Source organism: Hylobates moloch, unplaced genomic scaffold (assembly GCF_009828535.3).
Source record: "Hylobates moloch isolate HMO894 unplaced genomic scaffold, HMol_V3 SCAFFOLD_20, whole genome shotgun sequence".
Classification (NCBI taxonomy): Eukaryota; Metazoa; Chordata; class Mammalia; order Primates; family Hylobatidae; genus Hylobates; species Hylobates moloch.
This window is the reverse complement of record NW_026652295.1, coordinates 54,768,638-54,790,062: the sequence shown is the minus strand read 5'-3', so window position 1 is coordinate 54,790,062 and position 21,425 is coordinate 54,768,638. Positions and strand designations below refer to the sequence as shown.

At 36.2% G+C, this 21,425-nt stretch overlaps 1 protein-coding gene across 4 annotated transcripts in view; it reads right to left on the bottom strand.

Moving 5' to 3' along the window:
- The window catches only part of ZNF451 (zinc finger protein 451), a 78,244-nt gene that overhangs the window by 12,032 nt on the left and 44,787 nt on the right, over positions 1-21,425 (bottom strand). For all 4 annotated transcript variants that reach the window (XM_032141060.2, XM_032141061.2, XM_058432528.1 and 1 more), the window contains 6 exons: positions 16,615-16,768; positions 15,848-15,995; positions 9,247-10,850; positions 7,076-7,219; positions 5,587-5,717; positions 3,897-4,083 (listed from right to left, as the gene is read on the bottom strand). In XM_032141060.2, coding sequence (XP_031996951.1) covers positions 3,897-4,083; positions 5,587-5,717; positions 7,076-7,219; positions 9,247-10,850; positions 15,848-15,995; positions 16,615-16,768 — 2,368 coding nt within the window. The remainder of the gene's footprint in view (positions 1-3,896; positions 4,084-5,586; positions 5,718-7,075; positions 7,220-9,246; positions 10,851-15,847; positions 15,996-16,614; positions 16,769-21,425) is intronic.

Genomic DNA, 21,425 nt, shown 5'->3' with positions numbered 1-21,425 from the left:
TCTGTAAACACTACAAACATAAAAAGCAGTTAACATGGTGGCTGGCACATAGTAGGTCTGCAATAAACTACAATAAACTTCAATAAACTTTTTTCAATAAAAAAGTTCACTTTTTTTTTCTTTCAACATTTAAGTGACACGTTATATCTGCATCTCTGAAACATGAGGCTTGAGTTAGAATAAAGAAGTATTTGGGAATAAAATATAAATGGTCTAAGAAAGTCTACCTGGCTTCTCTGATTGGGATTACCAGAAAGGATCCATGTATCTTAAGTGTTAAGAAAGTGAGGATAAGTACAATATAAAATAGAAATGATGAAGGATAAGAAGACCAAGGTGGGGGCAGAAATTAAACAGACTTTTTAAATGTCTCTACAAGAACTTATACATATATCATAGCTGTAATTAAAATGTTCACGTTGAAACCCTGATGCTTACAAGGAGAGAAAAGAACTTTTACCCTAACTAACCAAGTCAGAGACCTAAAAATGTACCAGTAATAAAGCTACTTAACTTTTCCCCTCCCCACCACGCAAAAACAATGCCTTAGGAACAAATGACTGGACACCAATATACAGAACCAGCAACTCCAAATATCTGTATTTTTACTGAAATAAGTACCTCTGGAAAGACTTTCAATTAACAGAGAATTAGCAAAGACTAATTTCTCCTAGTATGATACCATACAATCATTGATTCTGATAATAATATTCCAAAGATCCTTCCTATTTATACAGCAATCTTTAGTCTAATAAAAACCACTTTTTAGTCCTGCTGGGGTAAATTTCTGAAAACTTATAAAGAATAAGAGACTCAAACTTGTATCACTTCTCTATGCTCTGGTGAAAAATTCAAAAATCTGAAAAATCACCAGCCTGGCTGTATAATAACAAATATGAGAGAACTTATCACTATATGTTACTTATAGCAGGAGTCCCCAACCCCAGGGCCATGGACCAGTACCAGTCTGTGGCCTGTTAGGAACTGGGCCGCACAGCAGGAGGTGAGCCAGCATTACCACCTGAGCTCCTCCTCCTGTCAGATCAGCAGCGGCATTAGATTCTCATAGGAGCACAAACCCTATTGTGAACTGCACGTGCAAGGGATCTAGGTTGTACACTCCTTATGAGAATCTAATGCCCCACCTCCTGCTCCCAATCCATGGAAAAATTGTCTTCCATGAAACCAGTCCCTGGTGCCAAAATGGTTGGGGACTGTTGACTTATAGTATAAACTTAGGTTACACCCCAAAGGACAATTTTGTTTGTTGATTGGCAACTAGAAGCGTTGAGACCATAAATTCCTTGAAATTGTATGCAATGTACTATATACATGTTTATTTTGGGGGAAGGAGGGTATAGAAAGTTTTCATCAGATTCTCAAAAAGGTCCAGTGACCCCTTCACCCCAAAAACCACATTGCCTTAAGAAACTGACTGGCTGTCAAATCTGAAAACAAGAAGGAACACCATGTTTAGCTATGTGCAAGGAGTTATCCTGGCATTCTTTAGTAATAAAAATTATATTATTAATGGACATTGAGAGGTTTAGAGTCCCATTATATATTAAATACCATTCCTTAATAGAAACTATTACTCGACTATTCACAAAGCTATTTGTTAGGAAAGGAAACGGAATAAAAAGTTATCCAAGAAAATGATTTTTCTTTGATTCCTTATAAAGTTCACTACAGGCAATTTGATGGTTTTAAGTCTTCTATGAAGAAAAAATTTGGTCTTAAATCAGATAACTAAGCCTGAACATACTATGATTCAGTGTAACATTAAAAATGTAGTGGCTAGGAATCACATTTTCTTTTTATGGTAGTAATAATAAAAATAGCTATTATTTGTTAAATAGCTAAAGTCCTTTATATACTGTGCTAGACACTTTACATACATCACTAACTATTACAACCATATAAATACAAAAAAATGAGGCTCCAAAAAAGTAACATGCCTGAAGTCACACTGCTAGGAAACAGCAAAGTCAGCATTTGAACCAAAGCCCATATCCTTCTTCATGCAGTGCACAATCTCTGTATGTCACAAAAATTAAGAATAAAGTACACATGTGCCTCCAAAGAGTAGTTAGTTCAAATGAGTACTGAGTATGGGTGATTAAAAAAAAAATACCTAGAACATAAGAGTCATTTGGAAGGGCATAATCAGCAGATAATAATAACCTACATCTTACCTCCAACCGTAATATACCCATGCAAGCCTACTCATATTCACCTCTCATTCCAAACAGAATATGGTTTTGCCTCTGCAAAACCATAACAGGTTTCATATTTGAAATTATAAAAGAAATGTTCCCGAAAGCAGAAGCATAAGAGAAGGAAAGGGAGGTTGGCCTTGTGTGGCAAAGGTAAAACTTTATCTTATAGGATATTAAGTAGATGTTGAGGACTGGGAAAGTGATGGCAAAAGAGTAGAAGAGGTGTTTTGTTTTTTGTTTGTTTTTGAGACGAAGTTTTGCTCTTATTGCCCAGGCTGGAGTGCAATGGTGCGATCTCAGCTCAATGCAACCTCCGCCTCCCAGGTTCAAGCGATTCTCCTGCCTCAGCCTCCCGAGTAGCTGGGATTACAGGCAACCGCCACCATGCCCAGCTAATTTTTGCATATTTAGTAGAGACAGGGTTTCACCATGTTGACCAGGCTGGTCTTGAACTTCTGACCTCAGGTGATCCACCCGCCTCAGCCTCCCAAAGTGCTGGGATTACAGGTGTGAGCCACCGCACCCGGCCCCCCTTTTTTTTTTTTTTTTTTTTAAGAAAAAAGAAAGCCACAGATAGAAAAACAAGCAAAAACAAAAATTACAGAATAGGAAGATAATACTCAGAACTAAGGCATGACACAAACACACAAGAGTTCATTTTCTTTTATAATCTTCCATCATTACTCCACTTTTGAGTCTAAAGAGCACAGATTACTGATTCCTAACTTTGCAGAAGTGAATTGATCCACTGTAATCAGTGATTAGAGCAAAATTCTCCGGAATGAGTTTTCAATCAAAATGTGCTTCCAAATATATTGAAAGAAAAAAAAAAATCTAGGAGGCAAGCAGACTTGAAAACTTTAAAGGCACACAATAAAAATGCCAAAAAGCCACTATTTTTCACTAAGGTAATTCATTATTATCTTCAAACCTTATTCATGAATTTAAATTATTAGGATATTTAAACATTAATTATTCTATCCATATTCCTTTACTTCAGAGATTATGAAAAAGGGGTGTATAGCTCAGTGGTAGAGCATTTGACTGCAGAAATTATGAAAAACGAAAAACAAAACTTCTGAATCCTTAGAATTACATCTTTTCTTATACACTAGGAAGTGAAATTGGATATCAGCACTCCTTTCATTGAACAATCTCACAAAGGTACAGAAGAAAGTGCAAGTCCCAGCAATAAGATAGGATGTACCCAATTCTCTAAGGACCTAAAAGCCTGTCAGCGTTTTATTTTGTCACTGTCAACCTCTTAAATGATCGCCTTTTTTATTGCTTTCTGGTTTTCACCTGCAAGCACACTGCTTTCTAAAAAACTGAAGGTCAATTTGGAATTTCAGAAACAAAGTGAAGATCTGAATTCTGAGCTTTTAAAATTGTAGTAACATACTATAACGCATGAATATATATTTTATATACATCAATATAGATTTTATCTACTAGATCAAAAAAAGCTCCAGAAAATTATTATGAATTCATCCTCCTTCTAAAACACTAAAGAATGAAAGTGAGATTTTTTTAAAAAGATAAGTAAGATAGAAGTAAGAGAACATGATGGTTTAGTAAGCAGGCAACAGTTCACTAGCGGACAGCAGTTTATTGGTTTCTCTCAGCAGTGAAGTCTCCTCCTCTTGGGTGGTTTGCACTGTGACTGCAGCTGCGTACCTTTGGTGGTATCAGATATGCTATTTAACAAGGCACACATCATATCTCCCTCTAAGTGGTGAGGGTTTAGTATATGAGCTGGCCTCTGAGTCTTCTTAAATTGATTCTCTAGCTCCAGAAAACCTTGATCTCCTGAGAGGATGGTGAAAGGAATTTGCTTGGGTAGTTGTTCATCTAGACGGCCAGCCTAAGTTAGAACAAATGGCACAGGTTGATAAAAAATCAGCATGAGTTTCAAAACAAGTTATATCTATTTCAGAATGAACACATACCTAGGAAGGTGTAGTAAGCTTGTTCCCTAGTCCCTACCAAAGTATGACATAAAAACCTCCTTCAGCTGGGTGCAGTAGCTCACGCCTGTAATCCCAACACTTTGGCAGGCTGAGGCAGGTGGATCGCTTGAGGTCAGGAGTTCGAGACCAGCCTGGCCAACATGGTGAAACGCGGTCTCTATTAAAAAATGCAAAAATTAGCTGGGTGTGGTGGCATGCGCTTGTAATCCCAACTACTTGGGATTCTCCAGCCTGAGGCTGGAGAATCGCTTGAACTCGGGAGGCAGAAGTTGCAGCCGAGATCACGCCACTGCACTCCAGCCTGGGCGACAGAGTGAGACTCCGTCTCAAAAAGAAAAAAAAAGAGAGAAAGAAAAGAACTCGTTCATAAATGAAATACCCCACATTTAATCAAATATAAGATGCCATTAAATTATATAAGCTATTTTATGTGCCATGAAAAGAAAAAGCCAAAATGGAAGTCCAACAGACCTCACATAAGGTTGGAATGCCAAAGGGCTATACACTCAATATAAGGGTAAATAAGAAATAAATCTGCCATAGAGAAAAGGTAAGCAAGGCAATTTGCATGATTCAATCTTGGCACTAGATAGAGGGAAAAAGAAATCTTTTGTTGTTTAAACCATAAGCTGCAGTCAACAAGTTTGCAGAGTAAATTCACATTATCAGTGTGACATGTAAGTCCTCAAGCAGAAAATTTAAAGTGGGTCTCAGTTTGGCAGTTTCTCTAGGTACCCGGCAGAGACAGAAGCAAATGCAAATTCTATCTAGGCCAACAGTGATTGTTAAGGTACCTCTTAATTTTAGAGATATTAAAATATGAAAGTGTCTTAATATATATCAAATACAGTATCATCAGCAGGGCGCAGTGGCTCACACCTGTAATCCCAGCACTTTGGGAGGCCTAGGCGGGCAGATCACTTGAGGCCAGGAGTTTGAGACCAGCCTGGCTAACATGGAGAAACCCCGTCTCTACTAAAAATACAAGTATTAGCTGGGCATGGTGGTATGCTCCTGTAGTCCCAGCTACTTGGGAGGCTGAGGCACGAGAACCGTTTCAGCCCAGGGGGCTGAGGTTGCAGTGAGCCAAGACTGTGCCACTGCACTCCAGCCTGGGCGAGAGCGAGACTGTCTCAAAAACAAAACCAAAAAACAGTATCAGCTCTTGATCATTTATCCCACAAATAGTTGAGGGTCTACTATGGATAGCTGAAGATTTGCTAAAAGTTGAGGATAAAGCAATAAAAATATGCTATGGGGTCCTGCCTTCATAATAGTCGTAGGTAGAACCTGAAGTACTGAAGAATGATCTATAACTCTCATTACAATTCAAGTGGGAAAAAAAATGCAAGTGGGTCTGAGATTCACATTAGATTTTGAATAAAACAATGACTCACATGCATACATATGGCAAAATCAGCAGCATCTTTTCTTTTACTACAGCGAGGATGAAGGAAGAAGCATCCAATCCTGTTCAGGTAATTATAAATCTTACAGTTGAGCGGAGGCTTCCAATTGGTGTTTCCTCCTATTAATTTTAGAAAAGGCAAAAATGATAATCAAACAGGAGAGGAAAGGCCAAAAATTTTATCAAGAAAAAACACATACTAGAAAAAAACTTTTCTAGAGGCAAAGTACTAGATCAGAATGTGGAAGAACTCCATCCTAGCATAAGCATCAACATCTTGTTGCTTTCCAGTCTTGAGAAAGTGGACCAACTTCCCTGAATCTGCCAAATCATCTTAAAACTCACATGGATATTAAGCAAAATCAAAAGTAATGTGTGTAAAAATTCTTTGAATGGCATTATTCTATAAGTGTAAGCATAAGTGGTTTTTACAGATGTCACCACCGTTCAATGCAGAAATGATGGGCAATCACCAAAGTTCAACTTACTAAAGCAATTATACTGGCTAACTTATCCAGGTCAGTATATTTCTATCTTTAATCCCAATCTTTCTCTTTACATGCTATTTCCTATCAAACACAAACAATAGCAGATGCTCACTATACTAATCCTCTGTAAACCAAAGAAGCCTCTCCCCCAGGTTTGGTCAACAATTTGTAAAGAGGTTTAGATGAAGCTGAACACTTAAGAACAGAAAGGATGAACCGAAAAGGCAGTTATGGCATGTTGAAAATAACATTAGTCCTGTAGCTGAGAGGCCAAATAATTCTGCTACTTATTAGTTTTAAAACTTTGAGGGAAAAAAACAAAAACAAAACATCTGCTTCTTTGTATTTTAAAAGGAATAAAACTGTAATAATCAGTAACCATGTTAGTACAAAGCCATAGCACCTGACACATTTTAGGTGTTGAATAAAGGCTTTTTCAATCTGTATCAAAAGATCCATAAACTTTTTTTTTTTTTTTTCAGATGGAGTCTCGCTCTGTCGCCCAGGCTGGAGTGCAGTGGCGCGATCTCAGCTCACTGCAAGCTTGGCCTCCTGCGTTCACACCATTCTCCTGCCTCAGCCTCCCAAGGAGCTGGGACTACAGGCGCCTGCCACCACGCTCAGCTAATTTTTTGTATTCTTTTTTTCTTTTTAGTAGAGACGGGGTTTCACCGTGTTAGCCAGGATGGTCCTGATCTTCTGACCTCGTGATCCGTCCGCCTCGGCCTTCCAAAGTGCTGGGATTACAGACGTGAGCCACCGCGCCCGGCCAAAAGATCCATAAACTTTGAGTCATCAGACAGAGCTAACATTTACCACAGAGGCATGTAAAGAAAACGATTCTAGCAGAGTAACTATAATACAAAAGAACAATATTCCAATTATGTTCCTATGTTCTATCCAGGAAGGTTTAAGAGGAGCCTTTTAAACTGATCTATATTCTAAGAGGTGGGAAAAACGGTTTTCTTTTGTTTTTCTTATTAACCGTACCTTGAAAGCCCCAAATAAATGTTCCTTGGTTTAGATGCCCTGGTAGATGACCAAAAAAGTTTGACCAGTTATCAAAATCTACAAAGACTATATGAGTCATGGTTCGCAGATAATCCAAATCTGGAAGCTCAACAATTTCTTCCTCTGAGAAGAGAGAAATATCAACATGAGTTCAGTAAGAATTTGCTAAAATCATTCTGATTTCAAGTCCAAAAAATATTAGAAGCCTAATATGCAAAAATACTAACCTTGAATGTCACTCATTTCTATTTAAACCTTTTTGTGAAATCCAAATCTGTACATGACACCATTTACACTTAAATCAGATAAAAATAATCTGAACATTTCACAAATTTTGATTATATATCCTTCTTGCAAATATTTTCTTCCATCAACTCTAAAGCTTGTTAAAAAGTCATTTATACAAGGAACTTTTTAAAAAAATTAATGTACTAGAAGAACTAGAAAACCAAGTTTTAAGGTTAAATAAGCAAAAACTAACATCACCCATATAAAATTCCAAGGTTACCTATTAAGAACATTTTCACCACCAGAATTTGGTTCTTTTCCCAGTCTGGACTGATTTATTAGTAGCCCTCTAGTTCTATGATTAAACACCCTAGAGAGCAGAAATAAGATAACCTGGAATCTTGCTGCCATAAAGCAGTGCTAGAAATAGGTGCCCGTGGTACAGTGACACCTCCCCCTATAAACACATCTTCTTGGTTCTCTCAGATTCTTCTTTCACCTTCCCCCATGCCCCAACTCTCATTCTCCCTCCCCTTTATCTTGTTTCATACTTTTCCACTTTGACAAGGCCTTAAAGTTTCCTGTGGTAACAATGCAAACTTTAAAATGTTGTATTATTTTAAAAATGAATAGCTTTTATTCTAATAGTTCCTTCAAATATACTACTGCCATTCCCTTCCATTTCCAAGCCACCTTATGTCTTTTCTCTAACTTCTCAGTAATTCTAGATTTAGATATTGCATTTTCTATCAAACACAGACTAACACAAATTCCAAAAAAAAAGTAAACAGAAGCGCAAAAGAAAGGCCTAAGAGAACATAAAAATGGTGTAACCAGTGTTTCATGTTTAGAGTTGACTAGGTAGCTCATGATTTAATTCTTTATCACTGAAAACATGCCATGACTAAAGGTGATGGTGAGATCTACATAGGCTATAGAGCAAGACTGTAAAAATTCAATAGTTCATAAAAATACATTACTGGCCAAAATTTTCACATATTCTCACTGTACCCAAATACGCTACACTGTATAACTCACCAAGAATTAGTATTTATTTAAAAGAATATAGACTTAAGTCAGGTGTGGTGGCTCACACCTGTAATCCCAACACTTGGGGAGGCTAAAACGGGAGGATTGCTTGAGGCCAGGAGTTCGAAACCAGCCTGGGCAACATAGTAAAATCCCACCTCAAAAAAATTTTAAAAATAAAAGAACATACACTTAAAATTATACTCTAAACAAAACAAATTATACTTCTAAACAAAACAAATTATACTTCTAAACAAAATAAAAACATAACACCTGCCTAGACTTACTTAATCCTATCATATGGAATAAACAAAGTCTGGAGTAAGTACAAACAAGGAATTCATATTTCAATTTTCCCCCTGGTTTCCTGCTACCACTTTAACTCTACTTCTAATTGCTATTTTAATTGTATGTTAAAGCTTTTCTTCCAAGTTAATTATAACAAAAATATACAAATGCTGAAATGACCTTTAAAATGTCTCACACTAAAGAATATGGCCAAATAGAAACAAAAAGAATTCATGTGATTTATCTTTTTAGTAACCCAAATATTACAGAAAAATCTAAATGATATTAATACTAGGATAACTTTGAAATCTAACTTTCAGAAAAACTATCAACTTCCTCCATCTTGAAAATCTCCACATCTTTTGTAAAATAAAATGATATCTAAAATATATATTATTTAAAGCCAACATATACTCTGTCCCCGTAAGTTTAGAAAGTGGATAAATGCAGTAGTAGGAATACAAACCCCTAAAATGTATATACCATAGTAATTAACATATCATCAAGAAATTACCCTGTTTCTTGCTTCAAAATTGAATCGAGGTGGGTACATTGTAAGTTTCAATATTAGTATATGAAATTTGCATAGAGCTATAAAGCCATACCTATATTCTGATAGCTTAGGTCATTCTCAACTCCTTTCTCTATGTCTAAACTTTTTGGATAGTTTATTGCCTGTTTCAGTTTTCTCTCTGTATGTGAGGCACTGGCAGTAAACTTGTACAGGTTTGATTTTTCAGATCCAAAATGAGCCACACTGGGTTTCTGTAAGAAGCAATGTTTTCTATGGAAATGCTGCTGTGCACTCTCAGGATCATGAAATGCTTTGGTGCAGGTGCCACACTTGATTACATACTGCTGCTCCTCCTCATCACTCTTTTCTTGGTGCACTTGATGGATATGAGTGTTCATGTCGGCTAAATTCTGTGCTGTTGCCGAACATAAACTGCAGCGAAACCACAGTTTTCCTTTATCCAGCATGATTTGGAGACATCTGCTATAATCTTCTTTTCTGTTGACTTTACAGATGTAACTCTCACGGCAACCACAGGTTAACTGGTTACTGGTCTCTATTACTGGAAAATCATCTTCAGTTTTAATTGAAGTTTCAGTTTTTTCTGACACAAATACATAATCTATGCTGTGGTGCTCCTCATAATGACTCAAAAATGCTTCTTCCACATTAAAGATAAGATCACAAAGCCCACAGAAGTATTTAATCTTTATCTCATTGTCATGCTCATCTTGGCAATGTCGGTACAATGTTTCTATCTTATGAAAAGGCTTTCTGCAGTGAGCACAGCTGTATCTATGAAACTTGTGGCTTGCCAAAGACATGCAGTGCTGTTTTACATATTCCTGGGAATCAAACATATCTTCACAAATCCGACATTGCCATTTACCCCTTGGAGAACTATTTGCCGGGGAATGATCAATAATAGTAATAGCTGATGAAGGCTTGTTAGCAGTCAAATTACTCAATGTTGTAGAGGATGATGGCAAAGTTTCACCTTCTACCTCATCCATCTCATAAAAATATCTGTGTCCATTATGAAATTCAGTCACATGTGCCATGATAGTATCTTTCCTTGTTAACTCCTTTTTGCATGTCCGACACCAGAAAAGAAAGTTATTTAAATGTGCCCCTCCGTGAATCCGGCTCATGTGTAAACGAATGACCCCTGAATCATCACATACCTTTCCACAGACCACACACTTATAACCCATTGTGTTTGCTGAGAAAACATGCTTTTCTACTGCATCTTCACTTGGGAATCGCTGATTGCATTCACAGAACCAGGTTTTAACTACTGATTTTTCTTTCTGGACACAAGCAACACCTTCATGGCTTTTATCTTTTAAATTCATCTTCTTTTTTGGAATGGCAGTGCACTCCGGTGAGCTAGATTCTTTAATAGACATGGTTCTTTTAAGTGATGAAAATTTTGATTGATCCAACAATAAATGCAAGTCAGAAGAAGGATCCTTGTTCCCTTCGCTGCTGTGGCAATAGAGTAAGACTGATTCTTCCACTGAGTTAATGACTCGGACTTTGTGTCCTGAATTCTGCTTATGATTTTGGGTGCTGGTTTCATCCACAAAGACTTGATTGCAATCTGGACAATAACCTCTTAATATGAATTTCTCTGCAACCTGGGTAATGCTCTTCTCAGCTACAGCTACAGGCCCAGCATTTCGACAACGAACTCTAAATTAGAAAAAGAAATAGAAACTCTTTCAGAAGTATTTTCTAAATATATCATTGCTGCATTTTATTGCAGGAATTATAAAATAACCAACGTATAAATAAGCACTAAAAGATACTTTTCAATAAAGATGCAAATGACATAATGATGTTCTATCATCTCAAAATACTTGAATATTATCTGCACTTTATCTATTTCTAGTTAAAATACAAAAGGCTAAAACTAGATTCAAAATTTTTTAAATTCAGGCAAATTTTAGAAAATTAAAATCTGTATCAAAAGCACTGACAGAGGACCTTATTGAACAGGCAAATTATTAGACTCTCCATGGTAATTAAACTGTATGAAAGAACACTATGGTTAAGATTCTAGACAACCCAGTTTCTATTCTTTAATAACTGATTAATGTTGATACTATAAGGCTATGGTAACCAAAAAAACATGTACTGGTATAAAAATAGACACACAGATCAATGGAACAGAATAGAGAACTCAGCAACAAAGCCACATACCTACAAACTACTGATCTTTGACAAAATTGACAAAAATATACACCGGGGAAAGGACACCCTATTTAATAAATGGTGCTGATAAAACTGGACAGCCATATGCAGAAGAATAAAACTGAACCCATATTTTCCATCATATACAAAAAATAACTCAAGATGAATTAAAGGCAAAGACCTGAAACTATAAAAATTCTAGAAGAAAACCTAGGAAAACCCCTTCCGGACAATGGCCTAGGCAAAAAATTTATGACTTAAGTCCTCAAAAGCAAATGCAACAAAGCCCTGAAATAGACAAATGGGACTTAAAAGCTTAAGCATAGCAAAAGAAATAATCAAGAGAATAAACAGACAACTTACAGAATGGGAGAAAATATCTGCAAACTATGCATCTGACAAACAACTAATATTCAGAATCTACTAGGAACTTAACAAGAAAAAAACCCACAAATAATCCCATTAAGAAGTGGGCAAAGGACATGAACAGACATTTTTCAAAAGAAGACATACAAGTGGCCCATAAATACTCAACATTACTAATCATCAGAGAACTTCAAATTAAAACAACAATGCGATACCATCTTACACCAGTCAAAATGGCTGTTATTAAAAAGTCAAAAAACAACTGATGTTGGCAAGTATACAGAGAAAAGGGAACACTTATACACTGTTGATGGGAATGTAAATTAGTACAACCTCTATGGAAAACAACATGGAGATTTCTCAAAAAACTAAAAATAGAACCACCCTTTGATCCAGCAGTCCCACTACTGGTATCTACCTTAAGAAAAAGCAAGCATTATATCAAAAAGACACCTACACTTGTACATTTACCACAGTACTATTGACAATAGCAATAATGAATGGAACCAACCTAAGTGTCCATCAATGGATTATTGAATAAAGAAAATATGGTATATATACCATGGAATACTACTGAGTCATAAAAAAAGAATGAAATCATGCCTTTTGAAGCAACATGTATGGAACTGGAGGCCATTATCCTAAGTGAAATAACTCAGAATGTCAAATACTGCAAATTTTCAGTTCTAAGTGGGAGTTAAACAATGGGTACACGTGGACATATAGAGTGGAATAATAAATAGACATTGAAAACTCCAAAAGGTGGGAGGTTGGGAAATGGGTGAGGGTTGAAAAATAACCTATTGGGTACAGTGTTCACTATTTGGATGATAGGTACATTAGAAGCCCAGATATCTGAGCTTCACAATATACCCATGTAACAAAACTGCACTCGTACCCCCTAAATCTATAAGAAATAAAAATAAAGAACTGATTAATTTTATGTCAAACAAATGTCATGCCCATAGTTGCTTTTGCACTGAAGAACTAGGCTCAATAAAACCACATAATATTCCACAAATTAACTCAAAATAAATTAACTTCCCTAGGAAAATAAAAAAATAGAACAACTGTGTCTTCCCTTCACTACTAAACTCCAGAGAGAAGAGACCTGCTACCATTTTATACATTTAATATATTTCAAAAGAAAAAAACTGTACAAAATATGTTCTCTAATTATTGTGGAATTAAATTGGAAACAAGAAATAATAAAAATCCCTAAATGTTTATAAATACCTAAATGTAACATCTATAAACCTTTAGAAGTTAAGCAACACATATCTTTTTTGTGTGTTTGGAGACAGAAAATCTTTCTGTCGCCCAGGCTGGAGTGCAGTGGCACAATCTTGGATCACTGCAATCTCTGCCTCCCAGGTTCAAGTGATTCTCTTGCCTCAGCCACCAAGTAGCTGGGATTACAGGTGCTCACCACCACACCCAGTTGATTTTTTTGTATTTTTAATAGAGATAGGGTTTTGCCATGTTAGCCAGGCTGGTCTCGAACTCCTGAGCTCAGGCAATCCACCTGCCTAAGCCTCCCAAAGTGTTAGGATTACAGGTGTGAGCCACCGCGCCCAGCCAAGCAACACATTTCTAATAAACCTATAGGTCAAAGAATAAATCAAAAGGGCAAAGATAACATTTTTCCAAAACATTTTTAAACAGCTTTATTGAGATATAATTCACGGCTAGGCACGGTGGGGCATGCCTGTAATCCCAGCACTTTGGGAGGCTGAGGCGGGCAGATCACTTGAGGTCAGGAGTTCAAGACCATCCTGGCCAACATGGTGAAACCCCATCTCTACAAAAAATACAAAACTCAGCCAGGCATGGTGGCACACACCTATAGTCCCAGCTACTTGGGAGGCTGAGGCACAAGAATCGCTTGAACTCGGGAGGTGGAGGTTGCAGTGAGCCGAGATTGCACCACTGTACTCCAGCCTGGATGACAGAGAGAGACCCTGCCTTTAAAAAAAAAAAAAAAAAAAAAAGGATATAATTCACATACCACATAATTCATCCATTTAGGGTATATAATTTCAACTATTTTTCACATAAAGATATGTGCAACCATCAATAGTTAATTTTAGAACATTGTGTCATATCAAAAAGAAAACCCATGCCCTTTAGCTATCACCTCCCCACCTCCCTTTTCGCCGTGCTCCCCAACTCCAAGCAACCACTGAGCCCTAAGCAACTACTTTGTGTGTCTACAGATTTCCCTATTCTGGAATTTCATGTGAATGGAATCATATAAATGGACTTTTTGTGACTAGCTTATTTCATTTAGCATAATGTTTTCAAAGTTCATTGAGGGTATAACATGTAATCAGGATTTCAATCCTTTTCATGGCCGAATAATATTCCCTTGTATGGATATGTCCATTTAAAAAATCGATTTGTCAGCTGATAGACATTTGGGATGTTCCCACTTTTTTACTATTATGAATAATGCTGCTATAAACAAACATACAAGTCTTTGTGTGGATATACATTCACTTTGCTCTTGGCTGTCAACAAGTAGAAACTGCTGGATCATATGGTAGCTCTATGGTTAAATGAGGAAAAAAGAGATATGTATTTTTAACTGAATAAAAATGAAAACACAACTTATCAACATCTGTGCCATGCAGGCAAAGCAGTGCTTAGTGGGAAATTTATATTTTTAAATGTTTATATTGAAAACAAAGATCCCAAGTCAATCTAAACTTCTACCTTTAAGAGCTAGACAAAGATAAGCAAATTAAACTCAAAGTTCAAAGAGCAGAAATCAATGAACTAGAAAATGGGCAAACAACAGAGAATTGCCAGGGAAACCAGACAATGGTTGTTGCAAAAATCAACAAAAATTTGAAATAGATTATAGAAATAAACATAAATATTTAAAAACATCAAAGCTGAATTCAGGGAAATAAAATACATTCTTTAAGCAAGAAGAGGCAACGGTTTCTCAGGACACAGAAAGCATAACTATAAAAGAAGAAAATAATCAACAAATTATATACCTAATGCAAAGAAAAGCTTCTGTTCATCAAAAGGTATCATTAAAAATATGAATATGCAAAATCACAGCTAGGAAAATATACTCATAAATATTTGTATATTCTAGAAATTCCTATATTCTAGATACAAATCTGACAAAAGATTCGTATCTAGAATATATAAAGAACCCCAACTCACTATTAAGAAGGTAAACAATCCAATTTTGAAGACTGGCAAAAAACTTGAACAGAGATTTCACAAAGATAAACAAATAGCCCATAAGCACAAGAAAATGTGCCCAACATCATTGTTTATCAAGAAAATGCACATAATAAACTAAAATGAGACACAAGAATAGCTAAAATGAAAAAGAGTGGCAATACCAAATGTTTGCAAGGGTGAAGAGTAACTAGAACTTTCATACCTTACCTGTAGGAATGTAAACTGGTACAACCAACTTTGGATATTTAGTAGGTTCTCATAAAGTTAAATATAAACCTACTTCTGAACCAACAATTCCACTTTTCAATGTCCATCCAAGAGAAATGAAAACATATGACCATGAAAAGACTTGTACAAAATATTCAAAGCAGCTTTATTCATAAAAGCTATAAATTGTAAACAACCCAAATATCTATCAACACGGGAATGGATCAACAAATTGTACTATATTCACACAATACTACTCACCAATAAAAAGGAACAATGTACTAAACAATATAGATGAATCTCACAGATACTATGGCAATCACAAATCATACTGGACTCTTTCTTGGTTACTTGATAAATTTGGCCTTTCACTGAGATTTAATCTTTCAAATGTATATGATACTTTCCATTCTGGTTGACTTAAAGCCAAGGTTCTACTTTAACCCTTTCCTCTCCTACTCATACTTACAGAACACACACAGAAAAACATACACAAAACTTAGAACTGTTAGCTTGCTTTACACTTGCAGCAATATCAATATATCCACGTTTTCCACATCTCTAACTTTTCTCACTATGTTAAATTTGGTTAATTTCCAGGCAACTGTATATTCTCATTTTAAAAGGAGAGAAACATGGAATAGAAAATATATTTGTTGAATCTTCTCACTGGCAAACAGCTCATCCGTTTCCCTTTACAGCTCCAGACCAATACAAACCTGAAATGGGCAGTGAGCTCCATGTGGGAACGCAGTGTCTGGTGGCAGGCCACACACTTAACTTGAAATGGAACATCTTTGCATAGAGAGATCAAAAGTTTCTTTGCAAAAGATGGAAAAGATATTGGATGTGCAATTCCTTTGTTATCTGAAAGACAAAATAAACTATAATTTGCAAAGTTATTTGAGTACAGAGTAACCCAACCTTCCTCCCCTTAGCCCTTCTCAACATTAGTTGGAGTAAGTAAAAGAAGACAGTTATTTTGGCAATAAAAATCTAAGGGAAGCCACTTTCTAGCCTTAAATACAAAGAATGCCTTACTCATACTCCAATTAAAATTGTTAATGGGTGCAGGAAATCAACATGGCACATGGATACATATGTAACAAACCTGCACATTGTGCACATGTACCCTAAAACCTAAAGTATAATAAAAAAAAAAACTAAAAAAAAAAAAAAAAAAATTTGAGTCTTAAATGCCGAGAAACAGAAAACTTCCAAGATACCATGATATAACATAACATTATCCTGAATAAATATTTGCTTCCCAAGTTTTTCTTCACTCTTCAAAGTTAGTAAGCCTTACTCATATGTACAAATAAATATTAAGAATCTTTGTTTTTAAGTAAGAATTGAGATAATCTCTTACTTTTATAGTTCTAAAACTAAGATGAGGATATGTAATCTCAAGAATGATCTGAGAAGTATGATAAATCAGCAAAAATTAAAGTAGTTTAATTTTCAGCAGAAAAGAGTATTAACATACCACCCAGTTTGAAACTCTGATGGAAATGATTCTTTCCAGACATATGCTTCGAACACTCATCCTTGCTGCTAAAAAGAAGGAAGCAATTTGGACATGCAAAACACTGAATAATCTGAGGAAGAAGACTGTTGTTATGTCCATCATCTGTGGCTTCCTAAAATATAAGACAAAGCTGTATTATGGAAAACTAAAATAAATACTCAAGTTCTTGAAAAAAACTTTCAAAATTTCCCATTTTTTATTTATTTGCAATATCCTGTATCAATTTTTAACATGAAAGCTGTTCTTCCCTGAGTGTGAATTATAGAACTTTTATCATAACCGAGGTCCCAAATGTCAAATTTTTAGTTTTTTTTCCTCAAAACCAAATTATGGCCATCTGTTGTAGTAACAAATATAGAAGAACATTTGCTTTCTATATAGTTTTCATTTTTACATACACATTCACATGTAATATATAAATGCATAAATGTGATCACACCACATAGACTTTTCCTAATGGTTTGCTTTATTCACTCTACCCTGCATTATTATTCTTCCACAAATTTATCCACGCTTACTCAGTTACAAAGACACATAGAAATAAGGGGGAATGTCATTGTTTTATCAAATATTATTTTATAGGCTCTTCTGCCTATTAGTTTTCTCATTCCATAGTACCTAAAGGAAATCCCTAAAAATCAGCCGGTATATCTCTAATTAATACTTCTTAATGGTTGCAAACTATGCCATGGTGTGCATCTATTCAACTCAGTCAACATTTATTTCCGGTTTTTTTCTTTAAGTTTTGATTTTTTTTTTCCCACTAGAAATAATGATCTTGTAAACATCCTTGAATATATATCCTTACTGGTAGGTGCTTTTTTCTTATTCTCAAGAGTGGCCCTATAGGGCTAATGGGTGTATATATTTGAATATTAAAAGACACTGTATGACTGGTTTTCAAAAAGGCTCTACCAATTCACATATCCCCTAGTAGTGAATGAGCCTGGCAGTAATATATATTACAGATCTTTTTCATTTTTGTCAGGCAGATTTTTGTATTTTTGGTAGAGACAGGGTTTCCCCACGTTGCCCAGGCTGGTCTCGAACTCCTGGGTTCAAGTGATCCACCCGCCTTGGCCTTCCAAAGTGCTAGGATTACAGGCATGAGCCACCATGCCTGGCCTTCATTGCTACTTTAATTTGCATTTCCTATCTGTAAGTGAGTTTGAGCATTTATTCATACATTTTTTGGCTACCGAGATGTGTTCTTATGTGAATTTTTTATTCATATTATTTAGCTTTATTTCTCAATTGTTTTGTTTTTCTCCTTCTGGTCAATTTGTATCAGTCCTTTGTTACTGAAATTAATTCTCTGTCTCATTTTCCATTTTGCAATATTTTTTCAAATATCTACTTTGTTTATAGTCTTCTTTATTTATTTCTGAGACAAGAGCTCACTCTGTCACCCAGGCTGGCCCACTAGTACCCTTGACATCCTGGGATCAAGCAATCCTCCTATCCCAGCCTCCCAAGTAGCTGGGACCACAAGCATACACCAATACATCCGGCTAATTTTTTTATTTTTTGTAAAGGCAAGGTCTTTCCATGTTGCCCAGGCTGGTCTCTAACTCCTGGACTCTAGCAATTCTCTCGCTTTGGTCTCCCAAAGTGCTGGGATTACAGGCATAAGCCACTGTGCTCGGCCTATGGTCACTTAAATTTGACACAGTCAAATAAGTATGTCTTTTCTAGCATCTAAGTTTCTAAACCTTGTTAAGAGCCTCCTCTATCTTAAAATGGGAAATTTTAAAAAGTGTGTATTTATAAGTGTATGTGTATTTGTGTGTGCTTGTTATAAATATAATTTAACTTCTTGTTAATGGTCTTTAGAGTAATAGCCTCAAACATTGTATTGTGCCTCATATTTACTATCATTAACACTAGAACTATCAGTATAGTTTGTGTAGTGCTTATGAGATGCAACCAGGAGAGAGAAAAATTTTTTATTTATACTGGGCACATGTCAGGAACCACACTGAGGTTCTAAATATGTTTACCTACTTAATCCTCATAATAACCCCATGAGGTACCATTTTCATTATTTAGAGATGAGAAAATTGAAGTTCTGATAAGTCAACCAACTTACCCCTCCTCCCAAGTTGTCCCCCTCCATAGAAAAGACAAACTTCCATTTAAACCCAGCTTTACAATCCTGGTTATGAATTCTATGCTGCTTTCACTACTCCCTCCCCACCACGCTCCCCTCCTGTTTTAATTTGATGAGTGCCACACAGAAGAAATAACAACGAGGAGGACATTTTCATTCCAATTTGAAGATTCTAAATGATAAGAGCAATAAAGGCATTTAGTAACCACCAATTTATACATATTTCTCCTACTCGAAGAACCCTAAACTCATTAAATCGTTTTTAGTTTAATCGTGAGTTATAGATGAACTCACATAAAGTTGTTTAAGTGATTTGCTCAACAGAACCAAAATGTGATTCTACATAAAATTTTATTAGAATATTACTTATTACAAAAATATGGCATACTTGGCCAGGAGCAGTGGCTCACACCTGTAATCCCAGCACTTTGGGAGGCTGAGGTGGGAGGACTGCTTTGCCCAGGAATTCAAGACCACCCTGGGTAACATAGCAGGACCCCATTTCTCTCTCTCAAAAAAAAAAAAAATTATATACATGTATATGTATGGCATACCTACAAATACATTCTACAAATTGGGAAAAGGAATGGGAAATAAGATATCTGGTAAGTTAAAGTGCTCAATTCCTTTTTACCATATTTCTGGTTACATTAAAAGACACCATATAAATTTGTAGAATAAAAAAAGTAGGGCTGGGCACGATGGCTCATGCCTGTAATCCCAGCACTTTGGGAGGCTGAGGCGGACAGATCACAAGGTCAGGAGTTCGAGACCAGCCTGGCCAACATGGTGAAACACCGTCTCTACTAAAAATACAAAAAACTACCCAGGTGTGGTGGCAGGCACCTGTAATCCCAGCTACCCAGGAGGCTGAGGCAGGAGAATCGTTTGAACCTGGGAGGCAGAGGTTGCAGTGAGCCGAAACTGCACCACTGCACTCCAGCCTGCACAAGAGAGCAAGACTCCATCATAAAAAAAAAAAAAAAAAAAAAAAGGCAGAATCAAAATACCATTTCACATCCACTAGAATGGCTAAAAACTGAAACCCACAAACATTGTTGGCGGGAAAGTAAAATGGTGCAGTGCACTAGACAGCAGTTTGGCACTTCTTCAAAAAAATTAAAAAGGTACCATATGGCCTAGCAATTTAACTCGTTAGAGGAATTAAAACGTATGTTTACACAAAACTTGGATGTTGGTTTATAGAAGCATTGTTCATTAACAGCCAAAAAGTAGAAACAACCCAAATGTCCATCAACTGATGAACTGTTAAATAAAATGCGGCATATGTCCTTACAATGAAATACTATTTGGCAATGAAAAGAAATGAAGTACTGATACATGCTACAATATGAATAAGGCTTGAAACACATTATGGCAAGTGAAACAATCTAGTCACAAAGGCTGCACATTGTGTGATTCCTTTTATATAAAATATCCACAATAGATAAATCCATGGAGACACAAAGTAGCTTAGTGGTTGCCTAGGGATGGGGAAGATGGGTTAGCAAAGGAGAAGAGTCACCTTAGATGATACAGTAGCCCTAGAAACAGAATAACCAGTGGTAGCTTCAATGGACTCACAAATGACACTGAGGTACAAAGGAGCTTACAGTATATCTACCACCACCATCACACAACAGGGAGAAAAGCAGGGTGCTATCTGGTGATGTGATAGCCATTGGACAGGTTTAGGTGTCAAAAGCCACTAGAAACTTGCTACTCAAAGTATGACTCAAGGAACGACAGCAATGGCATCACCTAAAAGCTTGTTAGAAATGTGAATCTAAGGCTCCACCTGAGACATTTTGCGTCAGAATCTGCATTTTAACAAAGTTTCCAAGTGATATGTGTGTACATTTAAGTTTGAGAAGGCCTTGTCTAGAGGGAAGAAACTGAAGATGAAAGAAAATGGGGGAGGGAAGCAAGGAAAACAATGCAAATTGTGAATAATTTGACTTTCTTTCATTGGGGACTGCCATCTTTACAAAACAGAATTCATACCTATAAAAAACAGCGAGGCTTATACAATCTTCTAGTGACCTCTTCTTGTTGATTTAAAAGAGGCAATTACAACCCCCCATGCATACTAGTTTCCTTTAGAGTCCTTGTGGTGACACAAATGTCAAGGAATAAGCAATCATTGAAGGTTACAGGTCAGGCCTGAAATAGAGTATTACATTTTCTCTTAACAATCTCGTACATAAGTATAACAATACCATTTTAGGGATGAAGAAACTACACTCACAGATTCAGTAACCTGTTAAGAATATGAAGCAAATAAAAGTAACAGTGGAACCCAGGTCTGTCTGACACCAAAGCCTTTGCCCTTTCTATGTTACCATACTGCTTTTCAGAATGCTGAAGGTCATAAATCTACTTCCTAGAGAGAAGGCAAAAAGGAGTGCAAAACAGCATGGAATGTGTGATTCCGAGAAAAAAGAAAAAACAAATTAATGAAATTTGGGGAAAAAAATAAGCGAAATAATTCATTTTAAAGTTAAACTACCTACTCAAATTTACTAAAGAAAACAGACATATATACTCATTATAGTAGAGAAAACACTCAGTACATGGAATAGGGAAACAGGTCCTGAAAGAACTCCAGTTCTGAAAAATGCTGAACATCAATAACCTACTGCAAACACTAAAGTATGGA